Raw genomic sequence first — 22,006 nt, forward strand, 5'->3', positions numbered from 1 at the left:
CCTCATAGCCATGTGGTGGCCTTGACCAGATGCAGCTTATTTTCACCAACTGCCAGCCACTCCTCTTCCCATTGATGCATAACACGAAAACGCAAAAGGGTGGTAACAGCATGGAGGGGGACGGCACATTCAACAACGTGAGGGAGGGAACATGTATCTTTGGCAGCCACATCCACCAGTTCGTTTCCCCTAATACCCACATGCCCCGGCACCCAGCAAAAAGAAACCTCCTTCCCCTGCCGTTGCAGGTGGAGTAGGGCATCATGGATGTTCTGGACGACCGTATCCGCTGGGTACAAGTGTTGCATGGTCTGAAGGTCACTCAGGGAGTCAGAACAGATGAGAAACTTAAGACTGGGAACACTTATTGAACATGGCAGCCTTGTCACCTGTAGTGAATGTGTTATTGAGAAATTCTTGACCTTTAAAAAACAAAATGACAACATGGAATGCTCAAAGTAATAGTACAAATAACAGTGTCATACTTGCGTAGTGATGTAATGCCACTTTGTCTCAGACACAAGAGAAGTGTCTTTAATAGGAGAAAATCAGGCAGGCCTGACACATACACACACAATATAGAAAATATAACTTAATCTCAAACTTCTGAGTTTTAAATAACTGCTTTTCCAGGGAAAGAAAAATTTTGCGTCACGTAACGATGAAAAAAGAAAATGCTTTGAATTGTTTTCCTTCACTTAGTGCCTCATTAGCCACACATTTAGAAGCAACTTTTTCTTATTTAGTATCTGTGAATGCTGTTCTTTTCTTTTCCTGTTCCTTATCTATCTCTTTTTTTCTAATAAAAAAATGGTTCAAATGGCTCTGAGCACTATGGGACTTAACAGCTGAAGTCACCAGTCCCCTAGAACTTAGAACTACTTAAACCTAACTAACCTAAGGACATCACACACATCCATGCCCAAGGCAGAATTCGAACCTGTGACTGTAGCGGTCGCGCGGTTCCAGACTGTAGTGCCTAGAACCACTCGGCCACCCAGGCTGGCTTCTAATCAAAAACTAATTAAAAGTTCTGAATGTTAGAACATGAACTGTGGAGTGTAGTAGTAACTATTAATGTAATTGAAATGATACATAAAACATAGAATAACTAGGAGCAACATGCTTAATGATAACAGACAAGCTTTTCACATGGGAAAAATTACTTTCTTATTTCCGCAGAATGCTCAGGGTAAAAGGTAGGCACATTGTTGATGAATGATATATAGCAGACCTAAGGTGACTCAGAAATATGTTACTTACTTGTAGCCTGCAAGGCTGTTCATAAGTGTACTCTTGCCTGCCCCTGAAGGCCCCATGATGGCTGTCAGTTCACCAGAGCGGAACTTGCCATTAACACACTTCAGAATTGTGTTGTACCCTGGAAACAAAGGTTCCATAACAATGAAGCTTCTCTGCAGCAGGCAGAATAATGAAGCTAAGGCAGAAGTGACAACTTTAATTTATGGCTTTAGCATGTTCTTTCATTTCTTTTTCTGAAGCTATCCTTCGTACAATCATATAAAATCAATACAACAATTTTTTATGGGGAGAAAGACACTTGCTTTACTAATTGTTTATTTTTGCATTCTTGTTCTTGGGTGCTATTAGTCTGTTGTGTAGCAATACTTGCCAAGGTGTTGTTGTCCACACAAACGACAAAGAATTTAAAAAAAATTAATTGTCAATACCAAATGTACAGGATAGTTCACTCATAATCAAAGGATGCTAAAATAACTAATTAGCATATGGATCTACAGTGGTGCCAAATTTAACAAAATTTTAACTGGTAATCAACTAGATTTTGCAGTAACATAAAATGGAGAGTAGCTGATGTTTGTATGTTCATTCAGTAGTTGTTCAGGAGCATTCTGCCAGGATCACATATCTCCGGTATTTCAAGCAGTGGTAGTTTCTGCTTATTCTGTATATAGTACAGTATTTCTGTACCTGCTGCATAAGTATATCTGGTCTTCAGACAGTGCTGAACAAATGTGGAACCTGTTTTCTGCAGGTTCTGAGGAGTTCTGCAAGCATGGAGCACACTGATATACCATTTTTTCATGTTGTCCTCAAGCAGTTCACTAACAGTGGGAGTAGCAGGCCGTCCGAGGGAGAGGGCCAGATCGGGGTGGAAGCACCTCCATGCTGTCAGACTACGTCCGCATTCTGTTCTGTGTTCATGTAAAAGCAGGGCCTGGACAGGGTTTAGTCTCTTAATTGATTTCGGAATAAGAAAACAAACTACACGCAATACAAATGAAAGCGAAGTTCACAGACATATCAACAAGGACCCCAGCTACAGAAAGGAAAATTTCATTCTTTTATGGACAAATTCGGAGTTGTTTTTTGCCAAAATCGGCGTTATTTTTTGCCAAATTCGCTGTTTTTTGCCAAATTCTGTGGTTATTTTCCAAATTCTTTGTGTTTATGGCAAATTCCTTGAATTTTTGCCAAATTTGGTGTTATTTTTTCCCAAATTCTGCGTTACCTTTTGCCAAATCTGGTGTTATTCCTTTTCCAAATGCAGTGTAACTTTTTCGCTAACTTATGTGTCCTTTTTTTGCCATATTGAGTGTACTGTTTTTGCCAAATCCTGGGAGTCCAGTTTTGGATACTTTCCTGTACTAACGAAGGTCACTAGATCATGGGCCGATCGAAAGCTCTAGCAAGACCCGAAATCATCTAAAGAGTTGTCACTGCTCGAGCAATTCGAGTCATGCTCAAGCAGTACACTAACCTCCGACCTCTACCGATATCTTACGCAACGACAAATCAGGGACACCCTCTACCTAAAACTGGCACATTTAAGTGTCTGCATAATAAATACCAAAGGAAAACAAGAAATGCAGTGAGTAGGGAGCGGCAGTTACCTCTCTTGCGGCCCTCGGGCACGGAGTAGGAGAGGTTGGTGAACTCGATGTCGACGGGCGGCCGGCTGGGCAGGTGACTGAGCACCATGGGCCGGCGTCCGTTGGCGGCGTCTGGTGGCGGCGGGGGCGCGCCCTCCTTGTTGGGCACCTTCTTGGCCAGCACGCCGGGGGCCGCGCTGGGGCACGCGCCTCCGCCCCCGCACGCGCCCGCCCCCAGCATGTGCTGCAGTGGCGAGTCCAGCGACGGCGCCGAACCGCCCCGGCTGCCGACAAAAGCACCGTCTCTGTAGCAAACACTTTCCATTTAAGGAAACGCTCGATAATGAGCTGAAACTTATGGCAACACTGAACGTCACCTGCTGGCACAGTATGCAGGTGACGCAGTTAGCAAAGTACATAAAGTGTCCCTAAAAGAATGTCCCAGTCATGGTATTACAATGCCCTGACGAGTCATAGGACAGCGATATGCACGTGTATAAATGGCGGTAGTCTCGCTTACACAGGATATAAAAGGGCGGTGCCTTGGCGGAGTTGTCATATCTACCGGATGATCAAAAAGTCAGTATAAATTTGAAAACTTAATAAACCACGGAATAATACAGATAGAGAGGTAAAAATTGACACACATGCTTGGAATGACATGGGGCTTTATTAGAACCAAAAAAAAAAACAAAAAAACCAAAGTATTGCTAGACGCGTGAAATATCTCTTGTGCGTGTCGTTTCATTAGAACAAAAAAAAAAAAAAAAAAAAAAAAAAAAAAAAAAAAAAAAAAAAAAAAAAAAAAAAAAAAAAGAGGTTCACGAAATGTCCGACAGATGGCGCTGGGCAGCAAAATGTCAGTGACTGCGCATGACAATCGTGTATAAAAGGAGCTGTAATGAGAGAGAGAATCAGATGCACCAGCAGTCGCAGCATGTTGACGTTACCTGAAAAGGCGCTTTTAGTGAAGCTGTATTATCAGAATGGGGAATGTGCTAGTTCAGCGTTACGATCCTATCGCCATAGGAAGGGGATGCGAGCGGGTAAAGGTCCGTTGGCAAATGAAGCTGTGGCGAGAATAATTTCGAAGTTCGAAGCCTCGGGTTGTGTAGACGATAGACCCCGTAGTGGCCGACCGAGGGCTCCACCCCATATTGCTAGACGCTTGGAAGATTTCTTCCGCGCGTCGTTTGGTGATGATCGTGTGCTCAGCCGCCACTTTCGTCATGCTTGGCCTCCCAGGTCTCCAGACCTCAGTCCGTGCGATTATTGGCTTTGGGGTTACCTGAAGTCGCAAGTGCATCGTGATCGACCGAAATCTCTAGGGATGCTTAAAGGCAACACCCGACGCCAATAACTCATCATAACTCCCGACATGCTTTACAGTGCTGTTCACAACATTATTCCTGGACTACAGCTATTGTTGAGGAATGATGGTGGACATATTGAGCATTTCCTGTAAAGAACATCATCTTTGCTTTGTCTTACTTTGTTATGCTAATTATTGCTATTGTGATCAGATGAAGCGCCATCTGTCGGACATTTTTTGAGCTTTTGTATTTTTTTTTGGTTCTAATAAAACCCCCATGTCAGTCCAAGCATGTGTGACAATTTGTACCTCTCTATCTACATTATTCCGTGATTTATTCAGTTTTCAAATTTATACTGACTTTTTGATCACCCAGTACTTAGATGATTCATGTGAAAAAATTTCAGATGTGATTGTGACCACACGAAGGGAATTAACAGATTTTAAGACATCCCATTTCGGAAATCGTCGAGGAATTCGACATTCCGCGAGCCACAGCGTCAACAGTGTGCCGAGAATACAAAATTTCAGGCATTGCCACCGACAACGAAGTGTCGGACGAGCTTTCCTCAACGAGAGCAGCGCAACGCTGCGCCAAATAATCCAGAAATCAATGTGGGACGTACGGCGAACGTATCCGTTGGGACAGTGCGACGAAATCTGGCGTTAATGGGCTATGGCAGCGAGTGCCTTTGCTAACTCCTCGACATCGCCTGCAGCACCTTCCCTGGGCTCGTGCCGATATCGGTTAGAGCCTAGATGACTGGTAAACCGTGGCCTGGTCAGATGAGTCTCGATTTCAGTTTGGTAAGAACTGATGGTGGGTTTCGAGTGTGGCGCAGACCCCACAAAGCCATGAACTCAGGTTGTCAACAAAGCACTGTGGTTCCATAATGGTGTTGGCCTGTTTACATGGAATGGACTGGGTCCTCCGGTTATGTTCGGTTCCTTAGAGACCATTTGCAGCCTCTCATAAACTTCGTCGACTCAAGACCTATTTGAAACAAATGACAAGGCTATTCAAGCTGCAGTGTATTGGGCTTCACGTGGGATATGAAAATCGCTCTGTTTCGCATTCTTAGCGCTTATCATTATATGTTACATACTTTTCTATATTATTGTAGTTAATTTACCTTATAACCATGTATTATTGTATTGTAACTGCTTCTCTTGCATTGTAATATAATTTTTTTTGTAAAATGGTGATGTCTTGGATACGATAAATAAAATAAATAAATAAACTTCGTGACCCCCAAATAACGATGGAATTTTTATGGATAACAACGCGCCATGTTACCGGGCCACAATTGTTCTCGATTGGTTCGAAGAACATTCTGGACAATTCGAACGAATGATTTGGCCACCTAGATCACCCAACATGAATCCCTTCCACCATTTACGGGACGTAATAGAAGAGGTCAGTTCGCGCACAAAATCCTCCACCGGCAACACTTACGCTGTTATGGGCGACTATAGAGGTAGCACAGCTCAATATTTCCACAGGGGACTAGCAACGATTTGTTCAGTCCCTGCCACATCGAGTTGCTGCACTACACCGGGAAAAGGAGATGCGACACGGTACGGAGATATATCCCACGACTTTTGTCCCTCTGTGTATTATCAACTGTAAGAGTTGTTGAGTGTTGAGTGTTGGTTCAAGGTCACAATTATAGAGCAACCCAAATACCTATAGATAAATGACCCAATAGATAAAGTCAGGAGTTCCATGATCCTTTTCGTGGATGATGCTGTTGTACACAGAGAAATCGTGTCGCTAGAAAATCCAAACGAAATGCAGGACCCCTGCAGAGGATCGCCTTTTGGTGCAGGTAGTGGCAACTGATGCTCAACAAAAACAAATGTGACTTATTGAGAATCCACACACAAAAAGATTGTTACTGTTTGATTACATAACTGTAGAAGAATCAGTGGAAGCAGTTACTTTCATAAAATATCTAGGAGTATGCGTACAGAGCTATTTGAACCGGAACGACCACATAAACTTCATCGCGAGTAAGGCAGGTACCAGACTGAGATTGATTGGAACAAACCTCAGGAATTGTAGAACACCAGCATAGGAATTAGCTTACAAAACACTCGCTCGACCAATACCTGAATATTGCTCTGCAATATGGGATCCGTATCAGACGGGAATGATAGAGGAAACAGAAAAGATCCAAAGAAGGGCAGCACACATTCATTTAGTACGCGCGAAAGCGTCGCGGAGATGCTCAGCGAACTCTAGTGGCAGACGCTGCAAGAGAGGCGTTCTGCATCACGTTATCATCTATTAAATTCCCAAGAGCATACATTCCTAGAAGAGACAATCAGTTTATTGGTTCCTCCTGCGTATATCTCACGAAAAGACAATGAAGATAAAATTAGAGAGAATCAACCCCATGGCAATCGTTCTTTCCATGAGCCACACGCGAGTCGAAAAGGAAAAGGAAGAAGTGACATTGGTAAAAGCATCCTGCGTCACACACCGTAAGCTGGTTTTCGGAATATGGCTGTAGATGTAAACAAAACTGATCCACAAAACTACATTTGAATATTCTTGACATCGATATGTTGTAATATCTTAGAACATTTCGTATTCTGAGCTAAAACATAGTGTGGTAGGCCGAGCGATTCTAGGCGCTAAAGTCCGGAACCGCGCTGCTGCTGCGGTCGCAGGTTCGAATCCTGCCTTGGGCATGGATGTGTGTGATGTCCTTAGATTAGTTAGGTTTAAGTAGTTCTAAGTCTAGAGGACTGACGACCTCAGATGTTAAGTCCCATAGTGCTCAGAGCCATTTGAATAGTGTGGTATTTCGAACACAATGCCCTCCCTCGTACCAACCAGCAAGGGTTTCGAAAACATAGATCAAGTGAAACCCAAATCGCACTTTTCTCACATGACATCTTGAAAGCCATGGATCAAGACAGTCGGGTCGATGTAATATTCGTCCATTACCGAAAAGCATTTGACTCGGTTCCACATATTAATAGTAACTTCAGACTTCTCGCAGATGATGCAGTTATCTGCAACGAAACCGTGCAAATATTCAGTCACACATTGATAAGATTTGAAAGAGCTGCAAAGATTCGCAACTTGCTTGAAATGTTCAAAAATTCAAAATTATGCACTTCACAAAACGAAAACAGATAGTATCATATGAATATACTATAAGTGGGTGACAGATGGAATCTGTAAACTTACACAAATACCTTGGTGTAACGCTTAGTAGGGACATGAAACGGAAATATCACATAGTCTCAGTCGTCGTTAAAAGAGGTAGCAGACTTCCTTTTATTGGTAGAATAATAGGAAAAAACAATCAGCCTGTAAAGGAGATTGCTTAAAAATCAGCCGTGCGACCCATCCTAGAATATTGCTCAAGGGTGTGGGACCCATATCAAATAGGACTGGCAGGGGGTATACATAACGTATACAGAAAAAGGCATCACGAATGGTGAAAAGTCTGGTTGGCCCATGGGAGAGCGTCACAGAGATGCTGAAAAACGTTAAGTGGGAGACACCTGAAGATAGAAGCAAACGGGAGAGTCTCACTTACATGTCGAAATAATAGAACTGGTAGACTCTTAACGGAAACCATCCTCAGAAAGTCTACTACCAAAGTTTCAAGAACCCACTTTAAATGATGACTCTAGGAACATATTATAATACCCTACATTTCGCTCCCGTAGAGTTCGTGAGGGCAAGGTTAGACTGATTACAGCAAGCAGAAACATTTCATTTTTCCCACGCTCCATATGTAAATACAACGGGAAAAGCTCCAATAACTGGTGTAGTGGGACGTACCCTCTGCCATATGCTTCATAATTGTAGATGCTTCATAGATGTAGATGCAGATATAGATGTAAGCGCGTGCACTAGTGCTGATTTGTCGTTTCCTCGGTCGCAATGGCACAGACGGGAAATGGTTACTCCTGAGCATGAACTGTTTTGTGTTCTGCTGTTTGCTAAGAGTGAATTTGTAATTCCAGTTCAACGTGCTTTTTGTTTAAAGTTTAACTGTTGTCTTCCATATGGCAAAACGCCTGCCGATGATTACAGTCAATTCGAAACGCCTAGATGTGCATGTAAAGCGAAAAGGACGGGATGACCTAAAATAAGAAGTCTACTCGGAGTGCAAGTGTTGCTTTTCAGTTGACAAAGATGACAGTGTGAAAGGTTTTAAGGAAATGTGTACACATACATCCATAGCGGTTACAGTTGGTTCATACTTTGAACCCAGGTGACTGTCACGCACTTTATAACTTTGTAGGTGAAGTGTTGCATTAGGGACATGTCTTTGTTGATCGTCTGGTGTTCAGTGAAGAGGCAAGGTAGGGTGGTTGGTTGCTTTGGGGGAAAGGGACCAAACAGCGAGGTCATCGGTCCAATCGGATTAGGGAAGGATGAGGAAAGAAATCGGCCATGCTCTTTCAAAGGAACCGTACCGGTATTTATCTGAAACGATTTAGGGAAATCACGGAAAACCTAAATCAGGATGTCCGGACGCGGGTTTGAACTGTCGTCATCGTGAATGCGAGTACAGTGTGCTAACCAATGCGCCACCTCGCTTGGTCAGTGATGAGGCAACTTTTCATCTTAGTGGGGATGTAAATACCTATAATATTATATCTGGGGGTCAGAACAGCCTCATCAAACTGTACGATATCAAACAGAGTCCCCAAAATTAAACGCTTTCTGCGCTGTGTACCGACTTCAAGTGCGCTGATGCTACTGTAAAAGGAGTTGCTTATCTGGATACGTTACAAGAATGGCTCTTTCTCCAATTATAAGTTGTGCCGGAAAAATTCCTTTGGCAACAAGATGGAGTGCCTCCCCATTGGCAACTGTTTCCACGAGAGTGGTTTAACGTCTAAGTCCCTAATCGTTCGACTGCCCGCAATGCTCTTTTGCGCTGGCTTCCACGCTCACCTCACCTCACGGCACACGATCTTTTCCTTTGGGGTTTTATGAAAAATCGTGTCAACGATCTGCCACTACCTAAAGATTTGCCAGAATTGAGAACGGAACTAAAGAGGCTATTCCTTCCATTACTCTGAACTTGTTAATCAAACAACCAGTAACAACTCCTCTACAGAGACCTTGAGGGGTTAACACCCATATAGAAGGGAGTCAAATACTAGGCTACACAAGTTCTCAACAGCCATTCGCTACCGAGTGGCCGCCATCGTTTTATAAGGTTCTTCATATGTCTGTGAAAATAAACGCCGCAAGGCTACACAGCGGAGTACATTTTGGAGGAATTACTTTAATACTGTATTTGGCAGAACATCTCCATCTTGAACAGTTTGAGTGAGAATGAAAAACAAAAGCAGTATGGGCAACGGGAATCGATACATAGACCTCTCGCTTATGAAACTAAGCGCTTACTCACTTGGCTATGTGCGTCTTGAATTATACCGCCCATACAACGTAGGGTTCTATATATGCGTGCTTAAAATTTTCAATCTCAGTTTTGTCGACAACGGTCCTGTTTACAAATGCTTAAGTCCTAGTGATGCCCCACACACCCCGTGAAAATGAATCAAATCAGCGAAGGGAAGATTGTGCGGTCCCCCTTGTCAGTAAAATACAGTCAGCAGAAATGGGATTTTTAAAGAGTGTTAGAGGATGTACAACGATGGATAGGATGCGAAATGAAGATATCAGGGAAGAATTAAATGTAGAATAAGTACATAATAAAATATTAAATAACAGACAGAAATGGACCAATCTCTTACAAAGAAGAGGTTCTCAAATGCGGATGTTTGGAAGGGCAGTTCCAAATTCCGCATTCGCTTGATTACCAAGGAAAACCTCGCGAATATCTTGGCCAGAACCGAGGGACTGGAATGATTTCATATTACTCCTGAACAATGTTGGCCATTACCCCAGACAAAAATTAATATCTGCATATGTGTCGTCTGTCATTCCCTACTCGTAAGATTTGGGTGGATAGTTTTCCGGGCAAATATTCTGTGCGGCAGAAGAGGTCCCAATTGGGAATATTTAGGAGGGGATTTCCAGTTCTAACATTTGCCTGATGACTAAAGGAAACCTCCCGCAAACCCTGATCGGAACTGGTGGATTGAACTTCCTTTTAATTTATCTGTGAGGCAACGCTGTCCCTTGTGTCAGACAAAAATCAAAAAGTATGTGAGCGAGGTCTGTGGGTGGGTTTTGCGTTCGTATTTGACCAGTTGTACATGTAGATCCAGCAGAACAAATTACACTGCGATCTTGCGTGCAATCGAGAGACAGGTAGATAGATAGATAGATTGATAAAAGAGAGAGACAGGTAGAGGGAGAGATAAGAGGGGCCGCTACACCTGGGAGACGTCCATGAGATGATGAGCGAACCTGATTCGGTAGACATCGGAGGGCCACCGACTGGAGACAGCGCTGGCCAGGAGCTCTGCTTGGCTGAGGACGCTGCTGACGGAGGAGCAGCACGTGGATGGGATACGGTGCACCGGCGCCATCAGAACGCTCTCCAGGCTCACGAACCTACCACGCATTTTGGCGACGAGTTCGACGGGCACAAAACAGTCTTGCTACGTCGTCGTTACCTGCCCCTCAATATACCAGTCCCACCAGAGACCTCCACTCACAAAATGCCAGTTTCTCCCCCGCCAAATTCACTGCGCCGATTGTTGAGATGTATTTAACAAGGTGGATCAAACAGAACCACACCGATGAAGTTCGGAAGCCCAAACTAACGACTACGTTATGGGGAAGTTGACTGGTTCACCAGTCCACTGTTTACCCCTAGTTCATGCACTTACACAGGTTTGTTTTCAACCACCAGTCAAGACTACTGGAAACATTTCGAAATAGAAGCTTTTCCATTACACTGCGCAAAGTTTAGCAACACACAATGCCTGGCCTGTTGCCGTTTCTTGTTAAAAACTACTAACATGATTTTACTGGATTTTGGAAACACATCTCAATAGGCACTTGCTAGTTTTCAGTGGAACAATATGAGGAGCTTGTTTCAGCTGTCTGACCCACTCTCATTCTTTTCTTCCGTGGGAGGCAGTCTGCTATTGGAACAGGTATCGACGCTCGCACTGCAGGATCTATGTACCCTGTTGTGAAAGAGAACTGTCACTAACCCTGACTTATCCTCCCGTGATTTGGACACGGTAAACTAAAATAGCAATATTCTCGATAAATCACCAACAACCGCTGATTCGCCACTGCGGACGTTCAAAGCGGAACCACAGAGATAGAGGCAAAACGTGTGACTGTCAAGAGCTGACCGAACAGTGCGAAGCACCACAGAGACTGGTTGTTCTCGTCGCGGCAACACGTCCAGCGCGAGGTCTGCGGATAGAGGTGGAGCAGTGGTTACCGCCGCGCCGGGCCACAGACTGCGGCTACAGCTGAGCGCACTCCCCGCCCCGACAATGGGGTCATGCTCTTAATGATTGGTGCGCCGCCTGCCGGCCCAACTCCCACGGCCATTGCCGGCCAGACAGACCGGAGTACAGAGAGCGGCGCGTCAGCACACGTGTGCGCCAGTGCCCGCTACCGTTGAAACAAGTTACCGCTTCGCGAGCGGAAGTAATAGCGTCATACTAAATGTGCACGGTAATTTCACCCGATGTGTAACAAACACAACATTGTCAAGGATGTATTCTGACTGCGTGAGTTACTGAAGCAATTAAACGTAATGTAGCGCAGGGTTCGATTTTGGGCCCGGCGTTATCGGCACGCATGCGACACCATGATTAACGATGAGTTCCAAAACGCAGCACATATAAATAGTTTTTTCCGGCGATCGTACTTAGTGCTATATTGGTGACAGGAAGGTAGGGTCTAGTGTTTGGGATAGCCCTTGGGCTAGCGACTATTTGGATGCCCAGCAATGGCTTGGTTCAAATGGCTCTGAGCACTATGCGACTTAACTTCTGAGGTCATCAGTCGCCTAGAACTTAGAACTACTTAAACCTAACTAACCTAAGGACATCACACACATCCATGCCCGAGGCAGGATTCGAACCTGCGACCGTAGCGGTCGCTCGGCTCCAGGCTGCAGCGCCTAGAACCGCACGTCCACTCCGGCCGGCTGATGCCCAGCACACAGGTGGTCTTACTGTAATTATTCTACAGCATGGGGTCAAAGTTTGAATATTATGCACTTGCTCCAGCAAAGCCGGCCGCTGTGGCCGAGCGGTTCTAAGCGCTTCAGTTCGGAACCGCGCTGCTGCTACGGTCGCAGGTTCGAATCCTGCCTCGGGTATGGATGTGTGTGATGTCCTTAGGTTAGTTAGGTTTAAGTAGTTCTAAGTTCTAGGGGACTGATGACCTCAGATGTTAAGTCCCATAGTGCTTAGAGCCGTTCGAACCTCCAGCAAAGGCAAATGGAATAAATCGTTCGGTTCTTTTGTATTATATGTGGTCTATGGGGCGGCGTAAGAAGCTTATGAAGGCATCGTTTAGTTCATGGGCGGTTCTTGAGAAAACCGAAAAAAATGTTATTTTTTTCTTTTTTTGTGTGTCACAAAACCTAGCCGCAAAATTGAAGATAGTTATGAACAGCACATGGCTAAAATTTTTACGATATATTCCTAAAGTCCTGACCTCAAACAATCTTGAAAATTGTCGTGATATCTTTGTCCGTTTCCGAGGCACTGAGATTCAAAGTTACCCTACTTGTACAAACAAAATACGCGCGTAAACTACGGTGTGAGGCGAAACATACACTACTGGCCATTAAAATTGATACACCACGAAGATGACATGCTACAGACGCGAAATTTAACCGACAGGAAGAAGATGCTTTCATATACAAATGATTAGCTTTTCAGAGCATTCACACAAGGTTGGCGCCGGTGGCGACACCTACAACGTGCTGACATGAGAAAAGGTTCCTACCGATTTCTCATACATAAACAGCAGTTGACCGGCGTTGCCTGGTGAAACGTTGTTGTGATGCCACGTGTAAGGAAGAGAAATGCGTACATCACGTTATCGACTTTGATAAAGGTCGGATTGTAGCCTATCGCGATTGCGGTTTATCGTATCGCGACATTGTTGCTCGCGGATGTCGAGATCCAATGACTGTTAGCAGAATATGGAATCGGTGGGTTCAGGAGGGTAATACGGAACGCCGTGCTGGATCGCAACGGCCTCGTATCACTAGCAGTCGAGATAATAGGCACCTTATCCGCATGGCTGAAACGGATCGTGAGGCTACGTCTCGATCCCTGAGTCAACAGATGGGGACGTTTGCAAGACAACAACCATCTGCCAGACAATTCGACGACGTTTGCAGCAGCATGGCTGCGGTTAGCCTTGACGCTGCATCACAGCCAGGAGCGCCTGCGATGGTGTACTCAACGACGAACCTGGGTGCACGAATGACGAAGCGTCATTTTTTCGGATGAATCCAGGTTCTATTTACAGCATCACGGTGGTCGCATCCGTGTTTGGCGACATCGCGGTGAACGCACATCGGTAGCGTGTATTCGTCATCGCCATACTGGCGTATCACCCGGCGTGAAGGTATGGGGTACCATTGCTTACACGTCTCGGTCACCTCTTGTTCGCATTGACGGCACTTTGAACAGTGGACGTTACATTTCAGATGGCTCTACCCTTCATTCGATCCCTGCGAAACCCTACATTTCAGCAGGATAATGCACGACCGCATGTTGCAGGTCCTTTACGGGCCTTTCTGTAATCAGAAAATGTTCGACTGCTGCCCTGGCCAGCACATTCTCCAGATCTCTTAACAACTGAAAACGTCTGGTCAATGGTGGCCGAGCAACTGGCTCGTCACAATACGTCAGTCACAACTCTTGAAGAACTGAGGTATTGTGTTGAAGCTTCATGGGCAGCTGTACCTGTGCACGCCATCCAAGCTCTGTTTGACTCATTGCCCAGGCGCATCAAGGCCGTTATTACGGCCAGAGGTGGTTGTTCTGGGTACTGATTTCTCAGGATCTATGCAGCCAAATAGCTTGGAAATGTAATCACATGTCAGTTCTAGCATAATATATTTGCCCAATGAATACCCGTTTATCATCTGCATTTCTTCTTGGTGTAGCAATTTCAATGGTCAGTAGTGTAGTTTATAAGTGACGTAGCACGGAGAAAGATGGTGCAAAGTGTCTCCGTTATCATTATAATGGTTCTGAGATCCGCTGTGTTGTAATACTGAAGCAAATGCAAAATTTGTCTGCAATTTTACTGACCAATAAAGTTCATTTCATATGGGTGACATACCCCGCTGTAGCAGGGAAAAGAAAGGAACCAGCGAAAAAATGCTTCTTTCGAAGCTCACAAATGGCGAATATGCTGCTATTTATTAAAACATGCTCACTGAAAAGTAGGGTACCAGCTGCTTTATTCTATTCATACCTTTCTCAGCACCTTAACAATTTTTTCCGAATATTTTAGCATGCGAACATATCCGCGCTTTTTTATGCTGAGAGAGTAGGCGACCGTGGAAGTGAGTAAGAGACGGAGAAGTAGTAAATACAGGAAGATAGTAGACAGTGGTTGCGGTACACAAAAAGCGAAGCAGATAATGGCATCGTGAGAGAAAGAGAAGCACACAGTGCCAGTCCAACGTGGTTGACGTTAACAAAATTCAAGGAGACAACACCAGTGGAAGATGAATAAAGGCAAGGAGAAAGTAGAAGTGGATGGGAGCCAGTGATAATGAGAAACAGAGTCAATGACAACGCCGAAGAGATAGTGACAGTGAGCAAAGAATGAATAAGATTGTAACAGTAAGAGAGATCAAGAGAGAGACAGGGACACATCTACATCAACATCTACATTTATATTCCGCAAGCCACCCAACGGTGTGTGGCGGAGGGCACTTTACGTGCCACTGTCATTACATCCTTTTCCTGTTCCACTCGCGTATGGTTCGCGGGAAGAACGACTGCCGGAAAGCCTCCGTGCGAGCACGAATCTCTCTAATTTTACATTCGTGATCTCCTCGGGAGGTATACGTAGGGGGAAGCAATATATTCGATACCTCATCCAGAAACGCACCCTCTCGAAACCTGGACAGCAAGAGTGCCTCTCTTGAAGAGTCTGCCACTTGAGTGTGCTAAACATCTCCGTAACGCTGTCACGCTTACCAAATAACCCTGTGACGAAACGCGCCGCTCTTCTTTTGATCTTCTCTGTCTCCTCTGTCAACCCGACCTGATACGGATTCCTCACTGATGAGCAATACTCAAGTATAGGCCGAACGAGTGTTTTGTAAGCCACCTCATTTGTTGATGGGCTACATTTTCTATGGACTCTCCCAATGAATCTCAACCTGGTACCCGCCTTACCAACAATTAATTTTTTATTATCATTCCACTTCAAATAGCTCCGTACGCATACTCCCAGATATTTTACAGAACTAACTGCTACCAGTGTTTGTTCCGCTATCATATAATCATACAATAAAGGATCCTTCTTTCTATGTATTCGCAATACATTACATTTGTCTATGTTAAGGATCAGTTGCCACTCCCTGCACCGAGTGCCTATCCGCTGCAGATCTTCCTGCATTTCGCTGCAATTTTCTAATGCTGCAACTTCTCTGTATACTACAGCATCATCCGCGAAAAGCCTCATGGAACTTCCGACACTATCTACTAGGTCATTTATATACACTCCTGGAAATTGAAATAAGAACACCGTGAATTCATTGTCCCAGGAAGGGGAAACTTTATTGACACATTCCTGGGGTCAGATACATCACATTGTCACACTGACAGAACCACAGGCACATAGACACAGGCAACAGAGCATGCACAATGTCGGCACTAGTACAGTGTATATCCACCTTTCGCAGCAATGCAGGCTGCTATTCTCCCATGGAGACGATCGTAGAGATGCTGGATGTAGTCCTGTGGAACGGCTTGCCATGCCATTTCCACCTGGCGCCTCAGTTGGACCAGCGTTCGTGCTGGACGTGCAGACCGCGTGAGACGACGCTTCATCCAGTCCCAAACATGCTCAATGGGGGACAGATCCGGAGATCTTGCTGGCCAGGGTAGTTGACTTACGCCTTCTAGAGCACGTTGGGTGGCACGGGATACATGCGGACGTGCATTGTCCTGTTGGAACAGCAAGTTCCCTTGCCGGTCTAGGAATGGTAGAACGATGGGTTCGATGACGGTTTCGATGTACCGTGCACTATTCAGTGTCCCCTCGACGATCACCAGTGGTGTACGGCCAGTGTAGGAGATCGCTCCCCACACCATAATGCCGGGTGTTGGCCCTGTATGCCTCGGTCGTATGCAGTCCTGATTGTGGCGCTCACCTGCACGGCGCCAAACACGCATACGACCATCATTGGCACCAAGGCAGAAGCGACTCTCATCGCTGAAGACGACACGTCTCCATTCGTCCCTCCATTCACGCCTGTCGCGACACCACTGGAGGCGGGCTGCACGATGTTGGGGCGTGAGCGGAAGACGGCCTAACGGTGTGCGGGACCGTAGCCCAGCTTCATGGAGACGGTTGCGAATGGTCCTCGCCGATACCCCAGGAGCAACAGTGTCCCTAATTTGCTGGGAAGTGGCGGTGCTGTCCCCTACGGCACTGCGTAGGATCCTACGGTCTTGGCGTGCATCCGTGCGTCGCTGCGGTCCGGTCCCAGGTCGACGGGCACGTGCACCTTCCGCCGACCACCGGCGACAACATCGATGTACTGTGGAGACCTCACGCCCCACGTGTTGAGCAATTCGGCGGTACGTCCACCCGGCCTCCCGCATGCCCACTATACGCCCTCGCTCAAAGTCCGTCAACTGCACATACGGTTCACGTCCACGCTGTTGCGGCATGCTACCAGTGTTAAAGACTGCGATGGAGCTCCGTATGCCACGGCAAACTGGCTGACACTGACGGCGGCGGTGCACAAATGCTGCGCAGCTAGCGCCATTCGACGGCCAACACCGGGGTTCCTGGTGTGTCCGCTGTGCCGTGCGTGTGATCATTGCTTGTACAGCCCTCTCACAGTGTCCGGAGCAAGTATGGTGGGTCTGACACACCGGTGTCAATGTGTTCTTTTTTCCATTTCCAGGAGTGTATATTGTGAAAAGCAATGGTCCCATAACACTCCCCTGTGCTACGCCAGAGGTTACTTTAACGTCTGTAGACGTCTCTCCATTGAGAATAACGTGCTGTGTTCTGTTTTCTAAAAACAGTGAGAGGAGACAGCATTAGTAGGACAGAACGAAAGACACACAAGCTGTGAGACAGAGGATGGTGACATAGAGACACAAACACATAATGTCTATGTGTTGAGCTGAATGAGTGAGTAAGAATGGTCAAGTAGACAGGATGCGTATGAGCGACTTATAGCGAAGGACTAGTAGGTCTGAGCGAGTTACAATAAGGGGAGCTGGTGGAAATTATAGTGAGCTGCATATTGCCGGCCGGAGTGGCCGAGCGGTTCTAGGCGCTTCAGTCCGGAACCGCGCTGCTGCTACGATTGCAGGTTCGAATCCTACCTCGGGCATGGATGTGTGTGATGTCCTTAGGTTAGTTAGGTTTAAGTAGTTCTAAGTCTAGGGGACTGATGACGTCAGATGTTAAGTCCCATAGTACTCAGAGCCATTTGAACCGTTTGAGCTGCATATTAAAAACATCGCGAATGTGTTCGCACGCCACAATTTTTATGAAAATTTTTAGATTGGCGGAGAAAGGTAGAGTGAGGCAGCTGGTACCCCACTTTTCAGTCAGAGTTTTTTAAAACAGTAGCATATTAGCTTTTCTGTGCTCTGGTAGGGGCATTTTGCCACTGGTGTCTGTATGACTCACTGAAGCAATCGGATACCGTGTCCGGCAGGGTTCGAGTCTGGGTCCACTGTTATTTCTGATATACATAAATGATCTTGCAGTTGCATTGTCAGAAGATTAAAACTTTCTCCATTTAACGGGTGATAGAAGTAAAGAAATAAAAAGTAGTATCTGAGAAGGCAACTACCAAAATGTTTCTAAATGACAGCAAATAATCATTAAATTATGAAAAGGCTCAACAGCTGCAACTCAGTACTTCTTATAGAACTGCACAAACTACAAAAATACCTTCTCAAAGAATGAATCTTTCACCTCTGTAGAGAAGTGTGCACTTCTTTTGAAACTTCCTGACAGATGACACCTGTTTACCGGATTGTGAAAGGCAAGATTGCCGTTTGACTCCCAGTCCGATATACAATTTTAATCCATCAGGAAATTTCAAAACAGCAGCACTCAACTGCTTCTTATTTTAGTGCGTAGCCACTCCGAATGTTGGACATCATCACAGCTATACCACTTTTGCTTGTGTGTGAAGTCCACGTCCGTAAATTTAAAATTTTATTCGTGGCTGTCAATCAGCAGCTGTGAAGCACGTTTTAAGAATAGAAATAATCAGTCGTCAGCTGCACAAATTTTTATTACATTAACTTCTTGACTAGTTTCTTCTACCACCCAGTCCTCTTTCACCGGGTATCTTTTCTTGCAGAATGTTCTGTAGCAGTTTAGAACTGTTTCCATGCCTCATTTCATGGACGATATATTGTATTACCCGTATTTTATAGGATTTAGGTATTCTTTTTCTTTCTTCATTTTGCGGAAAATGTCGTTGTTAGTAATTTTATCTGTTCACACACGGTATTGTATGTATTGTATTGTATGTTAACCGGGGACCTAGAAACGACGGAGAGGCTCCGTCCCCGCCGCAGCCGCAGTGGTCCACTACCCCACGACGACTACCGCAGTCCACTTCACCCTCCACCGCCCCACACCGAACCCAGGGTTATTGTGCGATTCAGCCCCCGGTGGACTCCCTAGGGAACGTCTCACACCAGACGAGTGTAACCCCTATGTTTGCGTGGTAGAGTAATGGTGGTGTACGCGTACGTGGAGAACTTGTTTGCGCAGCAATCGCCGACATAGTGTAACTGAAGCGGAATAAGGGGAATCAGCCCGCATTCGCCGAGGCAGATGGAAAACCGCCTAAAAACCATCCACAGACTGGCTGGTTCACCGGACCTCGACACAAGTCCGCCGGGCGGATTCGTGCCGGAGACTAGGCGCTCCTTCCCGCCCGGATTACACACGGTACCCTTAACATTCTCCTGTATAGCCACGTATCAAATGCCTCAAGTCGTTGTCCCACCGTCTCGGACAAAGTAAAGGTCTGATCTCCATAGAAAACAATGGGAAATATGTGGGAGAGCAGAAACGTTGATTTTGTTTCGCTTGCGAGATGATAACTCTTGAACACAGTAGTCATTTTACAAAACGCGGCCCTGGCTTTCTCTATACGGACTTTTTCATGTGAGTTACGCCATTAGTTGTTAATGTTAGTTCCCAGATATACAGGGTGTTTCAAACCTCGACGATAAAACTTCAGGAACTGGTTCCTCATATAACAAGAAGATAAAATTCTAGTACACATTTACTCTAAAATGCGTACCTCAAGAGTTATGACCACTTGTTCAATAAAGAAGAGATGTGATTGACAGTAGCGAAGATAAACAAGCCCATACTTCTTACAGTATATATTTTATAACCTATATTTACTGGACTTCTTGTTTCTGTCCACACTACCTCCTCCCAAAACATAGAATGCAAAAAGCTTGTAGTAGAAGATATTTGCTTCACTGTATCGTTGATGAAGAGGTGCTCATAGCTCGTAACTTACGCATTTTAGAGGCCATGTTTACTAGACTTTTTTCTTCTTGTTATATAAGGAATCCATTCCTGAAATTGTGCCGTCAAGTTTTGAAACAAACTGAGTGTATCTGTTTATATTTTCAATATGTTTACCATTGATATTTATATAACAGTTTGATATGTCTTTCTTGCTGATAACTACTAATTTTTTTTTATTTAGGTGATTTAGAGTCCACAATGCTCACTACATTCGTCAACTCTGGATACAAGATAATGAAGACCATTTACGCTGTCAGCAAGCAATGAAGTATCTTCAGGGTGGTCGATATTGTTCAGCTTCTCTTTTTTTCAGGACGATTCCTTCTTTGACATTTTCAAGGGCTTATTTGACGATGTATTCCAATAATGATTAAATATCAGTGATGACAAAATGCCGTCTTGTCTCACTCATCGATATACTGAACCTTTAATGTGTCAGATTTCTTATTTTCTACTACCAGAACAGCATATTGATTCCAATATTATTGTGATCCAGAGGTTATTGCCATGTATCCTACAATTTTTTTCCACCTCGACCATCTTTTAATGTACTCTATCAAATGTTTTTGATAATCAATAAAACAGTTGCGGAGTGAGTAATTCACCCTGCAGTTTCGCTACAAATCTCCGTGAGCAAAAGTTGTTTAAAGCCAACCTGTATGGCAAAGTTTATTACTGTTGGTAGCTCCATTCTGGACTGTTAGTTAAGACGCTAGCTTGTAAAGAAAAACATTGACAGAATCTTGAACTTCAGGTACACGCCCATCGCGCAAGAGGATGTCGGAGAACACACCACAGCAGACATTTCAACTGCCGACTAGGGGAACATCCAGTGGCGCGCCGGAGCTGCAGAAGGAAAACTTACGACCCCGGAAGCATACGGTATCGTTCTATCCGGTATCTCAATAGCTCACAGATGTTCAAATGTCAAAACGAATCGCCAGTCTATTAGCTCAAGAAATATCAGCAACAAAGCATTTAGAATGAATGACAACCTATGATCACGCTACTTCATTTTGTCCTCTTTGTTCGGTGTTTCATCTGTTCCAGCACTACTTCATACGGTCGGTAAGCTGTTGCTTTTGTTCTCACGTCCATGCCCTTCCGGTCTTTGTAGTTTTTCTTCACAAATTTGTATTCTGTCTCGAAACATGTTCCGTTCTAATATAAGTCTTGAATCTTTCAAGCTCTCCGAGCTTCTTTATACACGTTGCGGTGATCTTATTTTTGAGATGTAATCTAATATGCGTTTGTATTGTCTATTCTTCTCCATTTTGAACAAATACCCAAAAAAATATCCTCCTCTTTCTGACGGCTACCGAGGTGCTGTCGACATTCTGGTAGACGTCTTTTTGCTCCAAAGTTTCCAGCCGGCCTCCGTGTGGACTGCACACATGACTTTTAGTGGTATTCTCCTTTCCAAGCTCCCCACCCTCTCTAGCTTGTGCTTCATTGAGAGACATTTACTGGCGTACATGCATTTTATTTTGTCCGCAGTATTATAGTATCTTAGTTTGGTAATCCAGGATATGCACTTTCTGATGCAAACATTTCTTACTCAGCACATATGCTATCTCCATTTTTGAGATCCGGCCGCTTATTGCAGCTTTTCTAGACCATTTTCTTCTGTAGTCTGACCGAGGTACTTCAATTAATCTGGCCCAACTCTGTTTTAAAGAATTTCGATCCTTGTTTGTCATTCATCATGGATTTCGTCTTTTCTACGGAGCCACTCAGCCCTGTTCTGCTGGCCCTCCCTTCTAGGAGGTTTATGTGAATGACGACATTATCTTACATTCACTACATCAAGTGCGGATTTTGTCCAAATGCACTGACACGGAACCCCTTGAGTACGATATCGCAAGTTCAATCATTTGAAAATGTTGTGTTAACAATTATTATGACAGGAAATATATTAGCTGATAGTGAATCACCATGTGCATCAGGAGAGCGGCATAAAATGAGTGTCCGGGAGGTGCACAGATCAACCTTCTATGGGATATGCCTATTACACTTCACAAAATGGACATCGTCGACATTCAAGAAGTGTTCAAAACAAACCAGTAACTTGCACTATGAACATAGAATGAAAAATGGTACTCCACTATGATCGCAAAGGTTCGCACCATTGCGATCGAAAGCGAACTTTTTGGGCGTTACAAACCATGCAGGACGCTC

At 44.8% G+C, this 22,006-nt stretch overlaps 1 protein-coding gene across 1 annotated transcript in view; it reads right to left on the reverse strand.

Moving 5' to 3' along the window:
- Nucleotides 1-22,006, reverse strand: part of LOC124802471 (ATP-binding cassette sub-family G member 4-like) — a 444,350-nt gene that overhangs the window by 39,728 nt on the left and 382,616 nt on the right. Inside the window, exons 3-4 of the mRNA XM_047263260.1 lie at nt 2,874-3,136; nt 1,264-1,381 (exon numbers count right to left, since the gene is read on the reverse strand). Of these exons, the coding sequence (XP_047119216.1) occupies nt 1,264-1,381; nt 2,874-3,136 (381 nt within the window). The remainder of the gene's footprint in view (nt 1-1,263; nt 1,382-2,873; nt 3,137-22,006) is intronic.

This window comes from Schistocerca piceifrons, chromosome 6 (genome assembly GCF_021461385.2).
Source record: "Schistocerca piceifrons isolate TAMUIC-IGC-003096 chromosome 6, iqSchPice1.1, whole genome shotgun sequence".
Classification (NCBI taxonomy): Eukaryota; Metazoa; Arthropoda; class Insecta; order Orthoptera; family Acrididae; genus Schistocerca; species Schistocerca piceifrons.